The following is an 18,722-nucleotide window of genomic DNA, read 5'->3' as shown; positions in this document are numbered from 1 at the left end:
TCCGGATGATTGGTCATCAATAGTATTTTCATGGAAAACCTCTTTAACAATTAAGATTCAACAATAAACCTTCTAGATAAGTGGAAAGTTTCGTGCATTTTGATTCTGTGAGTTGTTACTAAGCAGGTCTTCAGCATTGTACTTGCAGGAATTGATGTGATCATATGGTTGTGCCCCGTGCAGATACAGTACGTAAAGCCATGATATGCAAGTATTAAGAAAATCCTGTTTGAAAGAGCTAAACATGTTACTTTGGGAGAAAGATTACATTAGACAGGGAAAATCCAAGCTGTCCAATCCTAGCTCAACCTGACATCAGATGTTAATGTGCTGCCTGACAGTCCCCATCTACATAAGGGTCAATTCACACTGCAGTGTACAACATATGTCCCCGTATAACCATACAGATGTGTCCAGTCTTCCCACTCCTTGAATTTAGTTAAGGACTCCAATTTCTTACAAAACAAATTCCACATAATATCATGACATTCTAGCAAGCCCGGTGAAAGGCTGCAGTTCACTCGTAAACACTGGGTGGCCACAGATAGTACAGACCATAAAGTTAAATGGAAAACTTCTCAATGCATGCAGCCACCACTAGGGGGCATACAAAATGCCCGTTATAATTTTCGGAGGACCCCGTTATATAGAAATAAAAACAAATATTGTCACATTGCCACCAGCACAGAATTCTAGGTGCAGTGATGGGTCTAGTGTGACATCACGACATCAGCACCAGACCACACGATTAGCACTTGCGTGTTGTCATTTATCGCTGGATGCAGACTATTTCGTCCCAGCCAGCCTATCAGTGACTTATGATATTTATTCCAGACCCTCTAAGCAGAGGATGCCAGTTTGACTCATGTTACACTTGTATGTTGGTCCTGTATAGAGATGAGCGAGCACCCAAATGCTCGGGTCCGCGTTATTCGACTACAATGGGAAACTCGAGCATTTTTGTATGTGGAAACAAGCTTTTTTTTTTTCTTGGTCTCTCCCTCTCCCCCTCTCCCTCTTCCCCTTCCTGCCAGACCAAAAATTTTCAAATGAGGCGTGCTGGGTCACAGCGGGGAGGGGCCAAAACAGGCACGTCACAGCAGGGAGAAGCCAAAAGCTGGGGCGGGGTCGAACACGACTTGATGCTCGTTCAAGTAACGAGCACCATCGAGTACGCTGATACTCGAACGAGCATCAAGCTCGACAGAGTACGTTCGCTCAACTCTAGTCCTGTATGAGTTGGTGCACTCTGTTTATTACTGTGTGCTTTCCATATTGTACTTTGTACTCTGGATTACTACAGTCTGTCCGTCTTAAACCTTCTGTGCCCTTTTTGTAGCTTGTCCTTGGTTACTTTTTATTAGTGTTATCCATCTTGCTCTTTCCTTATATATCTTTTCCTCCTCATTACATCTAGGGATGGTTAAGAAATCTAGCCAGGTTCCAGCCATGGGGTTGTCCTTTTCAGGACAGGTGCTCTGCTCTTCTGGCAGCTTCAGATAGGGCAGCTATAAGGGAAGAACGTAGGTCTTATTTCCGTTCACTTCCCCTGTCCATTTATGGACCTACGAATCTGTTATTCTCAGTCTTAATTATCATTCAGTCTGTCCCTGCACTAGGCCTTTGTGTCTATTAATTGGTACCACCAACAGGTCTTGATGGATATGACAGATATGTTCAAGAATGCTAGAGTTTCTAGAAAAAACATGTTGATTTATTGGTACAGGATTATGGACCCATTTAGATTAACAAACGAAAAAGGTATTCAATGTGTATATTCACTGTACAGATCTCTGTGACCTGTTTCCCCGGTCAGTAACTGATGAGTTCTGACATTAATGATAAAACCATTGAATAATAAATATTCAGTAAATATTGCCCTTTACAATTTTACAGCATAATATATAACATATTACATTTACAGAAGTATCTCAGAAGCAAGTGCTTATTCTGAAACCTACCTTCCATCTTTGTGTAGACTGCAAGATTGCCATTCACAAGGCCTGCATACAAACTTTGTGGGATGCTGGCAAGACTCATGACAGTCGACTTTTCTGGAGTAAAAAAGTGTTGCAGACGAACTTTTTTTGAGCTTTGGCTACTTTTGTAAACGCAAATACTAGGGGGAAAAAATGGAAAATATAAGTTCTGCAGAACTTTCATAGATAAAAAAAACAAGTGTTTAGCCAATAGCTATCTGATTGTATGGCTAGCTTAAAGGGGATGAGCCCTACATATCGCCTATATATTTTTTTTAATAATTAAACCCAAACACATTTTTTTCTAATCTGTTTTTTTCTTTGGAGTCTAGCTTTTTTTTTCTATTCTATTTTCTGTACATGACTGTCGGGGCGGCCATCGTGTCTGAGCTGCTGTTGATAGCATTCAGACATATACCTTAGAGTCTTCATGAACCACAGAAACAATGGACAGGAAGTGATTTATTGATGTCTAGGACAGTGTTGTGGGCATGCTCTGTGACATGTGTAAAGGTCAGTGTGCAAAGAAGGAGAGGAGGTGAGATGTGACGCAAGCCCCATTGAGTGATAATCGTTGCGTGTAAATAGGCCTTAACTTGGTATCACTCAATGCACTCACTGCTTATGTAAAGGCCTGCTACAAAGCTGAAAGAAATCTGTAGTGAAGATGAACCTGAGACATAGCCTGGAGGCAGTCACAATGTCTCCAGTCTCAGCAAGTCTGCACAGAGGTATATGCAGTACAACAGAAATAGAATTAAGATTTCCCTGTCATAATTCACTTTCTGGGTAACACCAGGGATATGACTGTTTTCGGGGAATCCAGCCAATAGCTAGGTTCCAAATACCAGAAAAGTCATTATTGGCTTGATGCAGTACAATATAACCCGTGTTCTTGGTATCTATAGGGTGCTAAACATATATACTGAAACACGATCGTCTTTCACTATGGGAGTTTCCTACAGTGAAATATGACTAAAATAAGAGTGTAATCCAGAATGTATTCTGCCTGCCCCATCACATACTCAGGAGGAGAGCTATGTTGGTGTGGCTGGAATAGGTTTCAAGTGTGGCTCAAGCCATGAGATGCAGTCACACTCTGTTAGATTGTATACACCTACAGCAACTGCCAGACAAGTCTTCAGGATGTCTCTGTGCACCCAAATGTTAGTCCACTAAAGGTCTGTTATTCTTATTTCGTTCCCTTTTATTTTTTTGTAATTGTACCTTTTGCATCTTCTGTATGTCCCTTCTATGTTCTCTTTTTGTGACTTTTTATAAGCACTGCACCTTTTCCTATTAAAGCTTTAAACTCAAATACATTCAGTCTTTGCTGTGAGAACGTATGGTCCCTGATAAGAGTGACTGCTGGAGTGCAGAGAATGCCCGTACATTACCGAACTGCCTCACAGTAAAATGGTCAAGGGTGGCAGCATGTATTTTTGTAGCGTGTAGTGCCGGATTGGGGGAGCGGAAGTCAGTCAAGCCCCTGCGGTCACACCCATGTCACTTGCTGAGAAGGCCCAGTTCATGACAACACTTACACTTTTTACTGTCCCTGTTCTGCGGGACTGCTGTTGTGTTTACATTGTGACTTCCAGTTCATGGCCATGTTTAGGCACCTTTGCCTACTTTTCCCATAATTAGTAGTAATGGCATCTCAGCTACCTGAAAAAGCTCCCAGTACATTGCCATGCTGACATTTTCTCTACACACCCGGTTGCCATCCTGTCCAGCACTATATCCTCCATCTAGCTCGCTTCACACTTTGATCACCACCTGGACTGGATCTAGTATTGTGATTCACCAAGCCGGCTCCCTCTTGCCACATAACCTCTCCCATAATAAATCCAAACTACTGTCAGTAGACAGCAAAAGAAAGTGAGAAGGCCCAGAGTGATTTTTCATCCCAAAAACATAATTTTAAGCAAATAAAGCTTTTTGCACTTTTGCTAGTTATCACTTTGGCGATCACATAATCATGACTGTTAAAAAGTCAGTTGCCATTTAAACAGCAAATCATTTTCTGATGCCACGTTCCTTTTAAGGCTGGGTTCACAAGGGGCGGAATTGCTGCAGAATTTCTGTGCGGACTTTCTGCACAGAAATTCTGACAGCAATCTTAAACCTGAGCCTAAGCAGCAAAGCGGACGAGATTTGGAAAAATCTCATCCACATGCTGCGGACAGTCCGTTGCGGCCAAGCTGCGATGAAACTGACATGCCACTCAGAATTCAAAGCTGCGGCATGTCAATTGTATCGCGATTTCCGCTGCTGTACATAAAAATGAAAATGAGAGGCTGTAAGAACTGTCCTGGTGATTTGGGGACTGTTACTTTAAATGGATCAATCATGTGGCAAAATCAGAAAGGTCCTTGACCACAGCTTTTAAAGAGATATCACACCTGTTTTTGAGGCACTATGTCACATTAAATGCAAACGTAAAATTGATATATATATATATGTGTGTGTGTGTGTGTGTGTTCTGGAATAGAATACATAGCTAAAATACTAAAATGAACATATAAATGCATACTTACAAGAAAGGATATACCATCATTGTTATATACTGCTATATAGATGTAAATCTTCTGTTTCTGAACAGATTGTTAGCTGCTAATAATACTAGCGTGTTAAGATTTAAGGCATCTGGCCTGGAAGTATTAATATGCATATAGATGTCATAAATACTAGTATCTAAGCAACCAGAAAAGTTAAAATCCGCTGCCCATTTCAAGTTCTTACAGTTCCTGCAAATAGCCTGAAATCTGTATCCTAAGCAAACGATGTTATTACTTCTGGTAGGAATGTCTATTAAACTGCAAGATCTCTGCCTATATGCTAATATGTAAAACGCTCTGTGACTTACAGCAGACACATCGCCATGAATAACATTTACCTTCCCTCTTCCATGCCCAAGCAAATTGTGGGCACATCTGCTGGTCGGATAGAATCACATTCAGTATCTGGGCCATCACTTGGTAGTTTGTGTTTCTCTTCCTCGGGGACATAGACCATGCAGAGAATGCGTGATTCTACATTGAAACATTCTATCACCTTTGGGCTACGGTCGTGAAGTGAAACAACAGCAATCTGACCCATCTGATTAGTGCAACTGCCAATCTAAACAAGACAACAAAGGAAAGAGTGAGGGCACAATCTCCACAGCGTTACATGGCGATAATTAATTCAATATTTATGCATCGTTTGAATGGCATCAGACACATACAAGTACGTGGGGACGTATTTAATGCCCCAGTAAAATAACCCAAGAAGAAAGGATCAGTGGCATCATGTAATGGTTCTAAACCTGGTGTGCTCAGCACTTTGGCCTCGACTTCCTCATGCTAGACGACCATAACTTAAACATCACTGTTGGATGAATAATGTTTGGAATTGTTGCAAGAACCTTTCTTATTAAGTCGCTCCTAAGTAATGTATTGCTGGTAGCAGCAAGGAGAGCACGTTATAATTTACACTTCAGATGCAAATTGGTCAGGAACACGATCTTTTCTCCTTGGGGAGAGCACCTAGAGCAGTGATGGCGAACCTTTTAGAGATCGAGTACCCAACCTGCAACTTACAACCCACTTATTTATTGCAAAGTAGGCTTAGGACGACGTATGATTTTTACCTCAGTCATTCTTAAAAGGACAGGACTGTTTGAAAAAAGACCAGGTGCAGATTTTGACTTCTTTTGGATGCGGAAATGCTGTGGAATTTGCCGCGGTAATTTCCGCTGAGGACATTCTGCAGTATTTTCACCTCGTGTAAACATATCCCAGCAGTGATAGTGACCAACCCAGAGCGGCTCCAGCAGTAATAGTCACCCCCTGAGAGCGGCCGCAGCGGTAATAGTGACCCACCCCAACGCAGACCCAGTGGTAATAGTGACACCCCATAGCGGCCCCCAGTAGTAATGGTGACACCCCACAGCGGCCCCCAGTAGTAATGGTGACACCCCACAGCGGCCCCCAGTAGTAATGGTGACACCCCACAGCGGCCCCCAGTAGTAATGGTGACACCCCACAGCGGCCCCCAGTAGTAATGGTGACATTCCACAGCAGCCCCCAGTAGTAATGGTGACATCCCACAGCGGCCCCCAGTAGTAATGGTGACACCCCACAGCGGCCCCCAGTAGTAATGGTGACACCCCACAGCGGCCCCCAGTAGTAATGGTGACACCCCACAGCGGCCCCCAGTAGTAATGGTGACACCCCACAGCGGCCCCCAGTAGTAATGGTGACATTCCACAGCAGCCCCCAGTAGTAATGGTGACATCCCACAGCGGCCCCCAGTAGTAATGGCGACACCCGACAGCGGCCCCCAGTAGTAATGGCGACACCCCACAGCGGCCCCCAATAGTAATGGTGACACCCCACAGCGGCCCCCAGTAGTAATAGTGAGACCGAGACCCATAAACTTACCCCCTCCTACTCTGCTCGGCGCTGCTGCTGGCACCCATTCCAGGTGCACACCGTGACGACACTGTGCTTACAGACGCCTCATCCCCCTGCTCTCGAGGAACCTAAGAGGAGACATCAGGGGAGGGGTATCCCGGCTGCACACTGACGACACAGTGTGTGCCGGGATCAGCGCCGCTAGCAGCGCTGCTGAGTGAATGCCGGCAGGGGAGCTGCGGCCCCTGCCGGTATTCACTGACGTGGTGAGCGGCCAAAGGTGGCATGTGCCAGCAGGGAGGGCTCCGCGTGCCGCCTCTGGCACACATGCCATAGGTTCGCAATCACTGACCTAGAAGGTGAGTGAGAAGACTTATAAGGCCATTCAGACTCCTCTGGGTAATATGCAAATAAGGGAGATGGAACAATATCTCTGAAGCGGTATTGTTCCATCTCCCTTGACGCAAATAGGGGATGGGAAAGTACCGCCACAGGGCCACCTATTGAAAAGTAACTTCCCTATAAGTCAACCTTTAAACGTGCTTTGACCGCATTACTAAGGATATAAGTGGACATCTATCTCTCGACAAGCTGTACTGGGGCTTTTCCCCTTCATTGGTGCAGAGCAGGGTACTGGTTAGCTGGGTGAAAGGCCTTTAACATGGATCTAATGGGATAAAGTTGGACATATGTGAACATATCCTTGAGAAAGGTTTAGACTAGCCAAAACACAGCACGTGGGTAACCAGCCATATTAGCTCTTCGAATTTGTATGCTGCCACTTCTCCTTTGGGCGGAGGTTTGGAACTGATATGGGAGCGTTTAGCTGGCATGGTTGCCATCACGGTTAGCGGAAGAAGGGCTGTGGCCACTGCCGTGTTTGGGGTTTTTTGGGCAAATCAATACTATAAACTGATTAATTTCTATGAGCAATATCAGAACTTTGGTATGCATATTGTTTAACTACAGGACTCATATTGTTTTAATTTGTTTTTGGAGACCTGCCAGAAGAATAGCAGCTCTATTGGTGTGAAAATAAATTCAATCTCTCAAATATCTCCCTTCTGTGCTGTAATATAATTTTTTTCCAGTTACAGGCCAGCACTTGAGGCGGCACTACTGAAAGATTCCCATGACATTTCCTGCTCTAATTTCAGGTGCAGGGTTATCAGGATTATGAAACGGTCTAAAAGAAAATCTGTATTTGTTGCCCCTAGCAAACAATAGCAGGCCTCAACAGCACAATACAAAATTAAAGCAGCGCTGTGATTGGTTACTACTGACGACCAAAACAGTTTGTCTGCTCTTTTTATAAGTCTCCCCCCTTTGTGCAGTCACCAAAAACATCAATATGTATATGCAAACTGGCTTACAAAGTTGACGTCTGCATGCATGTGTTTATATTTGTGGAGATGGATGTATTTGGTGATTTGGATCCATGCAAGATAGCAACAAATCTTACAGAAATCAGAACACGAAATTACAGCAGAATATCTCAGAAGTGTAGACTTTTTGCACCTACTATTTTCTTCTCATATGTCTCTTTAAATGGGTTACCCTATAATCAGAAGAGCTGCTATGAAAAGTGCATTATTCTGAATACAAACCAGACTGTAAGCGATTTAAACATTGGAGAGGCCACAGCACTTGATTGAGTCTCGAGGCCCTACAACCAGATCATTGGCAGGGGTGCCCGGAGTCAGACCCCCACCAATCAAATATTGATGGCCTATTCTAAGGATAGGCTATACATTTTTAAAGCCTAGATAATCTGTTAAACCTTTTATTGACAAGTACAATAAAAATGTGAAAAGTTTGCCGCAACTAGAATATAAGGGATAGAGGTTAGCAGCAGATGTATTATTGAAGCTAGGGTCGATTGTTTGTGTAGTGGAGGGAGAGGAAGCTGCAAGTGACACCAGGAAGGAAGATCACAGCCGGTCTCCTGTGCAGCCTTCCAGTGACCCCAACCTAAGGGAGAGGGGGCAGAAGGATGACCAGACAGGGACTTTTGTTGTTATTACTGTTCTATTTGTAAATCTCTTGATGCAGAGGTTTTCTGGCATATGGATCAAAGCAATTTTCAGTTTCTTTAGTTTTGAAGAATTTGTAAAGATGGCTGCACGTGGACATAAACGTAAGTGGCATGCAAGATCAATGCACATCTTGAACTTTTACTGGTAAGTTGGGCTTCGGTTAGACTTTTAACTACAAACATAGGGGTAGGTTTACTATTGAAAGCTGATAGGTTTCCAGCACAAATTACACCAAAAACTTTCTAAGATACTTTGCACCACATTTGTGATGCTTTTTAGACACTTTTGTTAGCACATCCGACAAAGAGGTGTGACTTTGAGAAAGAGGGTGTAGCCACAGTGCCAAAAAATTTGCCCCAATTTTTGGCGGAAACTATGCAAATTAACAGATGGTAAAAAGTTAGACTAGACAGTCTTAAAATTCAACAGATTTATCATTCAGCAGAGCCCTTGTGATTAATCAGGCATATCTTTAGACATTCTAGTCTAGCTTTACACTGTCTATTTATTAGGGTGCATTCAGACGACCGTATATCGGCTGGGTTTTCACGCCCAGCCGATATACGGTGTCCCTCTCTGCAGGGGGAGGAGGCTGGAAGAGCCTGGAGCAGTTCTCTGAGCTCCTGCCCCCTCTCTGCCTCATCTCCACCCCCCTGCACTATTTTCAATGAGGAGAGGCGGGACGGGGGTGGAGCTAATTCCCATAACTTAGCCTTGCCCTGTCCCGCCTCCTCTCATTGTAAATAGTGCAGAGGGGCGGAGAGGGGGTGGAGAGGAGACAGAGATGGGGCGGGAGCTCCGTGCACTGCTCCCTGCTCTTCCAGCCTCCTCCCCCTGCAGAGAGACACTCCGTATATCGGCTGGGCGTGAAAACCCAGCCGATATACGGTCGTCTGAATGCACCCTTAGGCACTATTTGCAAATCTGCCCCATACTTTTTATACAGTATTGTTTGAATGTGCCCATGAGTCTACCAAAATGTACCAGGTGTCTTCCTTCACAAAATATTTGGTTATGGGAGAATAGAATTCTTTTCACAATCCGGTTTTAATTTGTGTGTGTCAAAAGTATGCCAATTTGTCCCAGATACCCTAGCAGAAGAGTTCATTTAGCAAGGCACAGAAAACTCACTGAAAAACTCTGATTATTTCTTAAACATTAATCTAGCATTATTTGTTTTACGGTTTTCCATTTTGAAATATTATAAAATATGATGTAAACAATAAAAAATATATGTAAAAAAAAAAAAGAAAGAAAAAGGTTTCAGCACTAGTTAATACCGTAGATCAGAGCGTTTAGGAGTTGTCACTTACCCACAGAAATCCATGATGCATTGAAAGACTATCAGGATCATTTTCACTACTGAGATAAGGTTCGGGATTATAGACGGCACACTCAATCTGAAAATAAATCAGGGAAATGCTAATTGGGTCAGAGAACATTATGTCCATACCTGGCTCTATAAATACCCTTACATCATATACAGTAGGTATCATTAACTAGAAGAGGCATCAATCATGTGGAAGGTAAGATAGTGCTATTAATAAGGTCATGGCTGGTGTTACAAATATGTGCCCTGGCATCCAACTGTCTGTATGTAACATATTTACTGACAAGACCAGATGGGCCCGCAGTCTATGTGCCTTGTACGCCAGGTCAACATGGAGTTATGGCATTTTAAAATATAGATCTAAGCCGCTCTGCAGATGCGGAGAACAACGGATGAGAGGTACAATCTAAAAAGCGCTCACCTTAAATTCTTGCTGCTTAGACATGATAACTGGAAGGTGCTTAAGTAGTAAGGGGTGTTTCTCCTTTTTGATCTGGTTTCCCTCATCTTCTAGACAGAACCAACCCAGCTGGTTCTCCTCCCCTGTAGTGAATAATACAACACAGCAGAAATGTATTCATTGTGCTACATGTGATAGCATTAAGGCCGGTCTCTCACAGCTGGATTTGAATTGCGGATTCTGTGGGTTTTGTCCATGTGTGTGATATGCAGTAGCTTGCAGGCAATCAATTGCATTGCCTTACGCAGTTCTGGTGATATAAGGCCCCATGTCCACGGCCGTGACGGAATATCACTAGCAACATTCCCCCACGGGGGAGCAGAGGGGAGCGCTGTCAGGTCTTGACAGATAGGCCCACCGCAGATAATCGCAGCATGCCACGATTTGAATCCTGTGAGCGGAGAATTGCTACGATTCTCCGCTTGTGGACGTCGGGGCTGCGCTTTCCATAGCAACTCTACGGAAAGCGTTCACTGCGTTATCAGTGGCGATAACCCGGCCTATCGCCTGTGGACAGGAGCCCTTAGTGTGTCGGAATTGCATAATCCGCGAGTAGAAAATAAAATGCAGCATGTTCTATTTTACCACGGATATACGCGACATAAAACCCATTGTTCTCTACGGTTGCGTCATCACTAAGCGACGGTGCGGTAAATCTAAACAAAAAGAGGTGTACTGCACATGACCGCCTGCGTGAGTACGCAGTCATAGTCAGTACAATTTTGTGGCCGTAAGCAGGGTTACAGCTGTGCTCACGGTTGTAATCTGCTGCGGGAGACAGAAGCGGAAGAATTTGAGCTCAATTGGGCTAAAAGGTCCTGGCAGGGTAGCAACATGGGAAGCAAGAAGCATTGCATCTATAAAATCAGACTCTTTAGGGTGGTTTCACACGGGCGAGAAAATCATGAGAGTCAGTCAAAAAGCAGATTATGAAACCAATGAGTTACAATGGTTTCCTTCCCATCTGCGATGTTTTCACTCATGCGATGTTGCGACATGAAAAATCGTGGCATGCTCTATCTTTCTGTGATGTGCGTTTTATAATCTCCCATGTTTCCCTATGGAGCCTCCCTTTTATTGCATTGCAACGCAACAAACTTGCGTTGCGATGCGATTTTAACATTAGAGTTGTATTGACTTTCACTAAAAAAAAAAAAAAAATTTTCAGCAAAAAATTACACGTTTTTATAAAGGGGTGAGAAAATCATGAGCAGAAGCTGTTATGTGGCCAGAAGAAGCAGCGCTGACGCTCTATAGTTGTGGGAAGAAAGACTTGCAGCAAAATCACCTGTGTGGAACTACCTTTATTGCACTGAGAACATAATAGACAAACTCAGTATATTAGCGCTTTCTCTCCTGTTTAGGGTCCTTGTACACAGCTTCACAAAGGCCGATGCATATGATGTGGGGGATGAATGATTGTTAATCTAGTCATCTGCCCTCCCATATATCTCCACCATTGTTAGCAGTACATCATCTGTTTACACAGGGAGCTGGGCTGCTGACAGCAAAGATTTTTTTGCTGCGTAGACGATGCAACCATCTGACAGATGAGCGTTTGCTGGTTCGTCAGGTGATCACTGGCACCCTCAAATAGGGCAACGATTGGAGGAACAAACATTCATTCCCGACTATCAACTTGTGTAGAAAAAGCCTTAAGCAGCAACACCAACATTAATTCCTGTTCGGGTATAGTGTCTGTGCCAAAGGAAAGGCAAGATTAAGGGGCCCTGCAGTTGGCCGGGCTTTACACACCAAGGCTGACACAGTCGGTACATAGCCCTGTGGCTAGCAATAGAAACATCAGAGTTAAAATGGATAGGTGATAAATGCCTGATTGCAGGAGGCCGTACCACTAGGACCCCAACTAATCCCTAGAACAGAGGTCCCAGACGCTCCCCTCCTTCTTGTTGCACAACCACGAGTGAGGAGGAGCTTGGATGGAGCGGTGCCTATGCATTCACACTGTCACTTCATTCAGAGTCTGTGAAGCTGATGGACCCAACGGAGTACAGTGCTGGGTTATTTCCGTCAGCTTCATAGACATTGTGTGCATGCTTGACGATTACAACTCCTGACTGCAGTCATGTGAGAGGCTCAGGACCCCTATTCTAGCAATCGGTTGGGTCCCCAGCGATCGGACCTTCATCACCCGTGGATAGGTGGTACATGCCCATTGTGGCAGAACCCCTTTAAACCCATAGGATGTTCACTACTGTGGTTTTAAACATTTCTTAGCAAATGTTTTTGTTGTTAATCTCATTTGGACATGTGTTGGATATCACAGACAGAGCCAAGCATTTATATACTAGTGTGCCAAGACAAACTTTCACTGTACCGCCCGACATGTAGATTGTGAAGATATAATGAGTTGAACAATAACTTTTCTGCTTTCAGTATTATAGGAACACTGCGCATCATAAAGGGGCACCATCTGCGAATATGCCATGAAGTTTGGCTTCCTTTCGCTTTCTTCCAGATTAGCCAAAAAGACACAAAACTGTAAGCATATAAATATTTTTCATTTCCGCTTTACCTTCTTATTTTTGGGATATCTTATGGTCAGGAACATCCGCAGTGCGAAAAATATTATACATCAAGACATTATTTGTACAGCACCATTAAAAAATAACGTTTTTCTATAGTATGTGGGCTGATTTATACAAACGAGTTTTATGTGTTGCAAGACGCGCAGACCTGGCCCGAAAATGGGCCTATTTACATGTACGATTTTTCTCTAGCAGCGTCGCAGTGAGGCAGAAAAATTGCAAAATGTTCTATTTTTCTGCATTTGACAGGAAACTCACCCATTATTTCCTATGGGCGAGTTAAAAAAAAAAAAAAAGAAACGCACTCACATGTACATGCGAGTTTCATGCAAATGTGTGAATAATTGCATGTTCAGCAACAAGATGCAATGCAATCTTCTCGCAAATCGCATCAGGCTTGCAAAGAAACTCAGACTTTTATGAGATATCGGGCTCGCCTGTGTATAAACAACGTAAGGCCTCATGCCCGCGGAATCTCGAAGTGGAATCAGATCCGGTGCCCTGGCAGAGACTCCCAGAGACACATACTCACCTGTCCGGATCCGCCGCAAGTGTCTCGGCCCGGCGCTGGTCTATGCTGCGGAATACCGCGATACTTCTGCAGTGCTCACTGTGGAAGTGTCGTGGGGCGGATGGCTTCCATTGACTGCAATGGAAGCCGCCCGTGTGATTTTCTGCACCAGATAGAGCATGCTGCCATTCTCCCCCAGGAGCGGAAAATCGCAGTTGATTTTCGCTCGTGGGCAGGGAAGAATCTTTTACTATAGCATGTCTATGGACAGACATTGCTACGGAATTCGTGGCAGCAAAAATCCGTCCGTGGGCATTGGGCCTATGGTGCCTTCACACATGGCAGCTTCTGAAGCAGAGAAAAAATCCACAGCAAATCTGCAGCATTTGGTGCGGATTCTAGTGTGAACCTCACCTACATGGCTTGTACTGCAAATGCTGCATAGTTTCAGGGCAAACATTCCATAGCATTTACTCTACGTGTGAAATACCCTAATAATAAGGGTGCAACCAACACAAGCCACACTGTGCAAACTTCAAAATAGAAACCGCCTGATGCTAAATTGCCTGTGGAGTAAGTCCAGATTCACACAATTTGTACGCATTGTTGCGAGAAGCGCGTTGCGTATTTGAGCGTGCATTAACATATTTTGATATACTTTTTGCATGCACAAGTCGCACACAATTGGGCACACAGAAAAAAAAACATACATATATGCTCCCAGCCCTTGAAATGGCCAATGATTTCATGAGTTCAAAATGCTCTTTCCCTGCACAAATGAGCAAGAAGATAGAGCATGCCAAGTATTTTTTTGCGCAACCACATTGGCATGCCAATTACACAGATGTGAACGAACCCATTGAAATCAATGGGCTCTATATTCTGCATCGTGTGCGTGCAAATACACTCGTGTGAATCCGGCCTAAAACGGAATTACTTTAGGTACTTGAAAGTGATTTTTACGGTTTGACTTACCAAGAGCAAGTTTTGCCATCTGTAAATTAGTGATCCATGACTGCTTTGCAGCTGGAGTAAAAGTATTAAAGACCGCAGTAAAGAAAGTGGGTCGTCCCGATCTGAAACAAATAAAAAGAATATGCATGGCGGAAATATTTCCAGTGTGCTGTACAGTATATGAACACCATGGCCGGAAAAGCATCAAAAACAAAATACCACTGACTTGTCAGGCTTGCCAGGAAGCTGGAGCTGAATTCTGCAGCGGTCTGCAGCTCGGATTTCATGCTCTTTCCTCAAGATCAGTCTTTGTAAGCCTGAAGACCAGTCCTGGGCAACCGTAGAATTCAAGTTCTAAAAGAGGATTAAAAGAGCTACAAATCAGTTCACAATATGGATATATGAATGAGAAAGTGGCGTAATGAGGGACATTACACAATCTGATCTAGAGCTGCTATACAGGACCATTATCTAACCTGCTAACAACTACCGTGTTTCCCCGAAAATAAGACAGTGTCTTATATTAATTTTTGTTCAAAATGGTTTAACTTTTTTTTACATGTATAGCTGCCTGGACACTATTTAAATTGACTTTTTTAGTTAACTGTTAGCAGGGCTTAATTTTGGAGTAGAGCTTATATTTCAAGCATCCTTAAAAAGCCTGAAAAATCATTTTGCATCCTCAAAAATTCTGGAAAATCATGCTATGTCTTATTTTTAGGGTATGTCTTATTTTCAGGGAAACAGGGTAATAATGTGCCACATTTATTTTGTATGGAAAACCTGAAATGTAGTCTGCACTTATATTAATTAATAATATGTTAATCAAGTACAGTTCAAATTCAGTTCTTTCCTACTTTCACACAACACTGTACTGCAAGATTTCTATATATTGGTAATGTTTAAGGGTCTTCAGACAGAGAGGTGATTTTTTCCATGACTTCTAGGTTCAGTATCCCTCTACACTATGAATTAGGATAAGCCGAGACCGGTCTCAGAGACATGATTATTTTCTAAGGAGGAGAAGATGTAAGTGATAGGAGGCTTTGCTCAGATGTTGCATGACATTTACCCTCTTACACGATATGCTTTCTCAGGTATCACCGGAGTATCTAGTAACCAAAGCACACACTTCCATAGGTGTCTGAGAGTAGGGCCTGCCTATAAGCTGCATTCTGTATTAGGCTCTGATCACATCTGTGATGGAGGCTCCATTAGCAGTCTCTGCCACAATCATTTATGGTGGGAAGAATAGCAATACTGTAACATAGCATGCAAGGCTAAAAGAAGACAATATCCATCTAGTTCAGCCTGTTTCCACCCCCCTTGTTGATCCAGAGGAAGGCAAAAAAATCAAAACAATGAGTCCGAAGCCAATTTAGCCCATTGGGGGGAAAAAAATCTTCCCGACTGCATAACTGCAATCAGAATAATTGCCGGATCTAACACTGCACTGAACCTGACAGTCATTGGTGTCTCTCAGTTGCCGGCAATCTGTGTCATACAATAGATCCAGTACTGTGCCTCAAAGCCAGAACCGCATCACAAATAGTAGAAAGTGGGCAGCATTCACAATACGTAATGCACAAAAAGAGAAGACTTTAGGCCTCCTTCCCACGAGCGTGACGGGCTCCGCCGCGTAATATTCCGCAGTGAAGCCCGTCACGGCGCCCCCCAGAGACCCCATACTTACCAGCGGAAGATCGCGTGAAGACGCTTCCCCGCCCATCGCCGTCGCGTCATGTGACACGCCCACCGCGTCACATGACGCGCCGACCGCGTCATATGACGCGCGGCGGTAGGCGGGGAAGTGTTTTTTCACGCTATCTTCCGCTGGTTGCAGCGGGAGATAGCGTGAACGGACGGCTTCCATTGACTGCAATGGAAGCCGTCAGCGCGTACACCCGCAGCAAATAGAACATGCTGCGGGTGAGAACGGGAGATTTCACGGTGTGGAATTCCGCGGTGGAATTACGCATTGTGAGCATTGTGCTATTAGGTTCAATAGAACCTAATAGCATGGTGCAACGCAGCGGATTTTTGCCGCGGATTTACGCGGCGTAAATCCGTTCGTGGGAGGAAGGCCTTATTCTTCAAAGTCCATGACAGCGACGTTTCAACCTCATCAGAGGTCTCTGTCAAGCTTGTCGCTGTCATGGACCTTGGGGAATAAAGTCTTATCTTTTTGTACATTACGTACTGTGAATGCTGGCTACTTTCTACTATTTGGACTATATTGAGGATCAGGGTCCGATCCCATTAAAGGGGTTGTCCCGCGGCAGCAAGTGGGGTTAAGCACTTCTGTATGGCCATATTAATGCACTTTGTAATGTACATCGTGCATTAAATATGAGCCATACAGAAGTTATTCACTTACCTGCTCCGTTGCTGGCGTCCCCGTCGCCATGGATCCGTCTAATTCTGATGTCTTCTTGCTTTTTTAGACGCGCTTGCGCTGTGCGGTCTTCTTCCTGGTGAATGGGGCTGGAATCGGCAATGGAACGCACAGAGCCCACGGTGCACCATGGGAGAAGACCCGCGGTGCATCGTGGGTGAAGATCCCGGCGGCCATCTTGGTGAAGGAAGAAGAAGGAAGACGTCGCAGAGCGGGGATTCGGGTAAGTAATAAAATTTTTTTTTTTTAACACATCCTTTGGGGTTGTCCTGCGCCGAACGGGGGGCCTATGGAAAAAAAAAAAAAACGTTTCGGCGCAAGACAACCCCTTTAAAGGCTGTCATCCCCTCAAAAAATATACTCCACCGGATCTTGGTTTATTGGCGAGTGCTGCTGTTTATTGTGACTGACAGAACCGCATCACAAATTAAGAGCAGAGCAGTAAGCCTCTATGACGTGTAAACCTTCAGAAACATGGTCCACAAATGTTGCTTATAAGGCTGTGTTTACATCACCGTTGTAGGTTCAGTTTCCTGCTCAATTATAGGAGCAGGAAAACAGAAATCCAGCGAGAATCTGAACGATTCTGAATGAAGGCTGGCAGGCCAGACCATTTGGTCAACGATGCTCTTTCCTAGACAAGCACAGGAACGATTATCGCTGGGCGACCTGTAGGGCATCTGTGTCTGACAGATCGTCTCGTGTAAAAAGCACCATAAATAGTTGCCTCCTGAATTCACCCTAAGGCTGGGTTCACACAGGGCGGATTTGCCGCGGTTTTGCAGCGGATTGCTGTTGCATATCCGCACTGTGCACTGCGGCACAAATAAGATTTGCCAAAAAGCTGTTCTCACAGGACGGATTTTTTCCGCACAGCCGCAGTGCGGAAATGCAACTGCGGCGCGGTTTTAAAAGATGCAGCATGTTCATTCTACGGTCTTTTCCGCAGCGCTTTTTTGTCCATAGACCTCTATGGACGCAGCCAAAACCGCACCAAATACGCGGCACAAAGTAAAAAAGCGCTGTAGAAAAAAACGCTTACGGATTTTTCCGCACGAAAATCCGCAGAAAAATCCGCAAGCCCGAATTAACCTTTGAAGCGGTTTTGCCGTAGAAGCAGTTCTTCTGCAGCAAGACCGCAACGGAAAAACCACAGCAAATCCGCCCTGTGTGAACCCAGCCTAATAATTCTTACGCAAATCCCCCTCATCAAAAAAACACCTACTGGTTAGGATTTGAAAATTACAACTAGGTCATTTGTCTCATACTTTATAAGGTAAGGAACCAGTAGAGACAATAAAAATTCCAAGTTTTTGATGTGGAAGCCCCCACATCTGTATACGGGGCTCCTGCTGCACAGATTCGGCAAAAAACCCGCGGACAAAATATACCGTTAGCAGGACGGAGCCCTTTATAGTCCACGTGGTGCCACTCGGACCCGGCATGTGCCGGATCGAATGGTTCTGGTATAAATGTTGTTTGGCACCAAGGATAGAGGCCTGAGACAGGTCTGAAGGTGCCCTTAGGCCTCATGTCCACAGGCGGGTCGGATTCCGCATGCAGGAGGCTGCAGCAGAACCCGACCCGGGCGGCAGCGTTGTTCGCGTGTGCCTACCATTCAGTTTCCTCATCTGTACTGCAGATGCACGCACGGCTTCAATGGAAGCTGCCCGTGCAAGAACCGCAGTAGAATGGAGCATGCTGTGATTTTTCATCTGCGAGTGGAAACCACAATTGGTTTCTGTTCATGTGCATGAAGAATCATTTTACCTTAACGTGTTATGGAGGGTTATTGCTGTGGAACCTGGAGGCGACCTCCTGCTCCGGATCCCACAGCAGAAATCCGCCCATGGACATGAGGCCTTAATCATGTCTTTTTCCTAAAATAATTCAATCAGTTGACATACTGTTTCCCTAAATCCTCTTTTATCACTTCAAATTGATAATTTTGTCCACTTCCTTATACAAACAAGGTAAAATCAAAATATCATAAATGAATTCTGCTATGTAGAAAACAAAAAAAAAGTTAAAAAAAACAAACAAACAACTAAATGCACTCCAAAAGGTACTAAATATCTTCAGCGTCTGCAATGCGCCGTCAATCACTG

The 18,722-nt window shown here is 44.3% G+C and overlaps 1 protein-coding gene across 1 annotated transcript in view; it reads right to left on the bottom strand.

The window, feature by feature from the left end:
• ARHGEF10 (Rho guanine nucleotide exchange factor 10) overlaps nucleotides 1-18,722 on the bottom strand; it is a 140,110-nt gene that overhangs the window by 29,433 nt on the left and 91,955 nt on the right. Inside the window, exons 20-25 of the mRNA XM_066603570.1 lie at nucleotides 14,446-14,573; nucleotides 14,241-14,341; nucleotides 10,167-10,288; nucleotides 9,729-9,815; nucleotides 4,879-5,102; nucleotides 1,962-2,119 (exon numbers count right to left, since the gene is read on the bottom strand). Of these exons, the coding sequence (XP_066459667.1) occupies nucleotides 1,962-2,119; nucleotides 4,879-5,102; nucleotides 9,729-9,815; nucleotides 10,167-10,288; nucleotides 14,241-14,341; nucleotides 14,446-14,573 (820 nt within the window). The remainder of the gene's footprint in view (nucleotides 1-1,961; nucleotides 2,120-4,878; nucleotides 5,103-9,728; nucleotides 9,816-10,166; nucleotides 10,289-14,240; nucleotides 14,342-14,445; nucleotides 14,574-18,722) is intronic.

This window comes from Eleutherodactylus coqui, chromosome 1 (genome assembly GCF_035609145.1).
Source record: "Eleutherodactylus coqui strain aEleCoq1 chromosome 1, aEleCoq1.hap1, whole genome shotgun sequence".
Lineage (NCBI taxonomy): Eukaryota > Metazoa > Chordata > Amphibia > Anura > Eleutherodactylidae > Eleutherodactylus > Eleutherodactylus coqui.
Note: the sequence above shows the minus strand (reverse complement) of the source record. Positions and strands in the feature narration are given on the sequence as shown.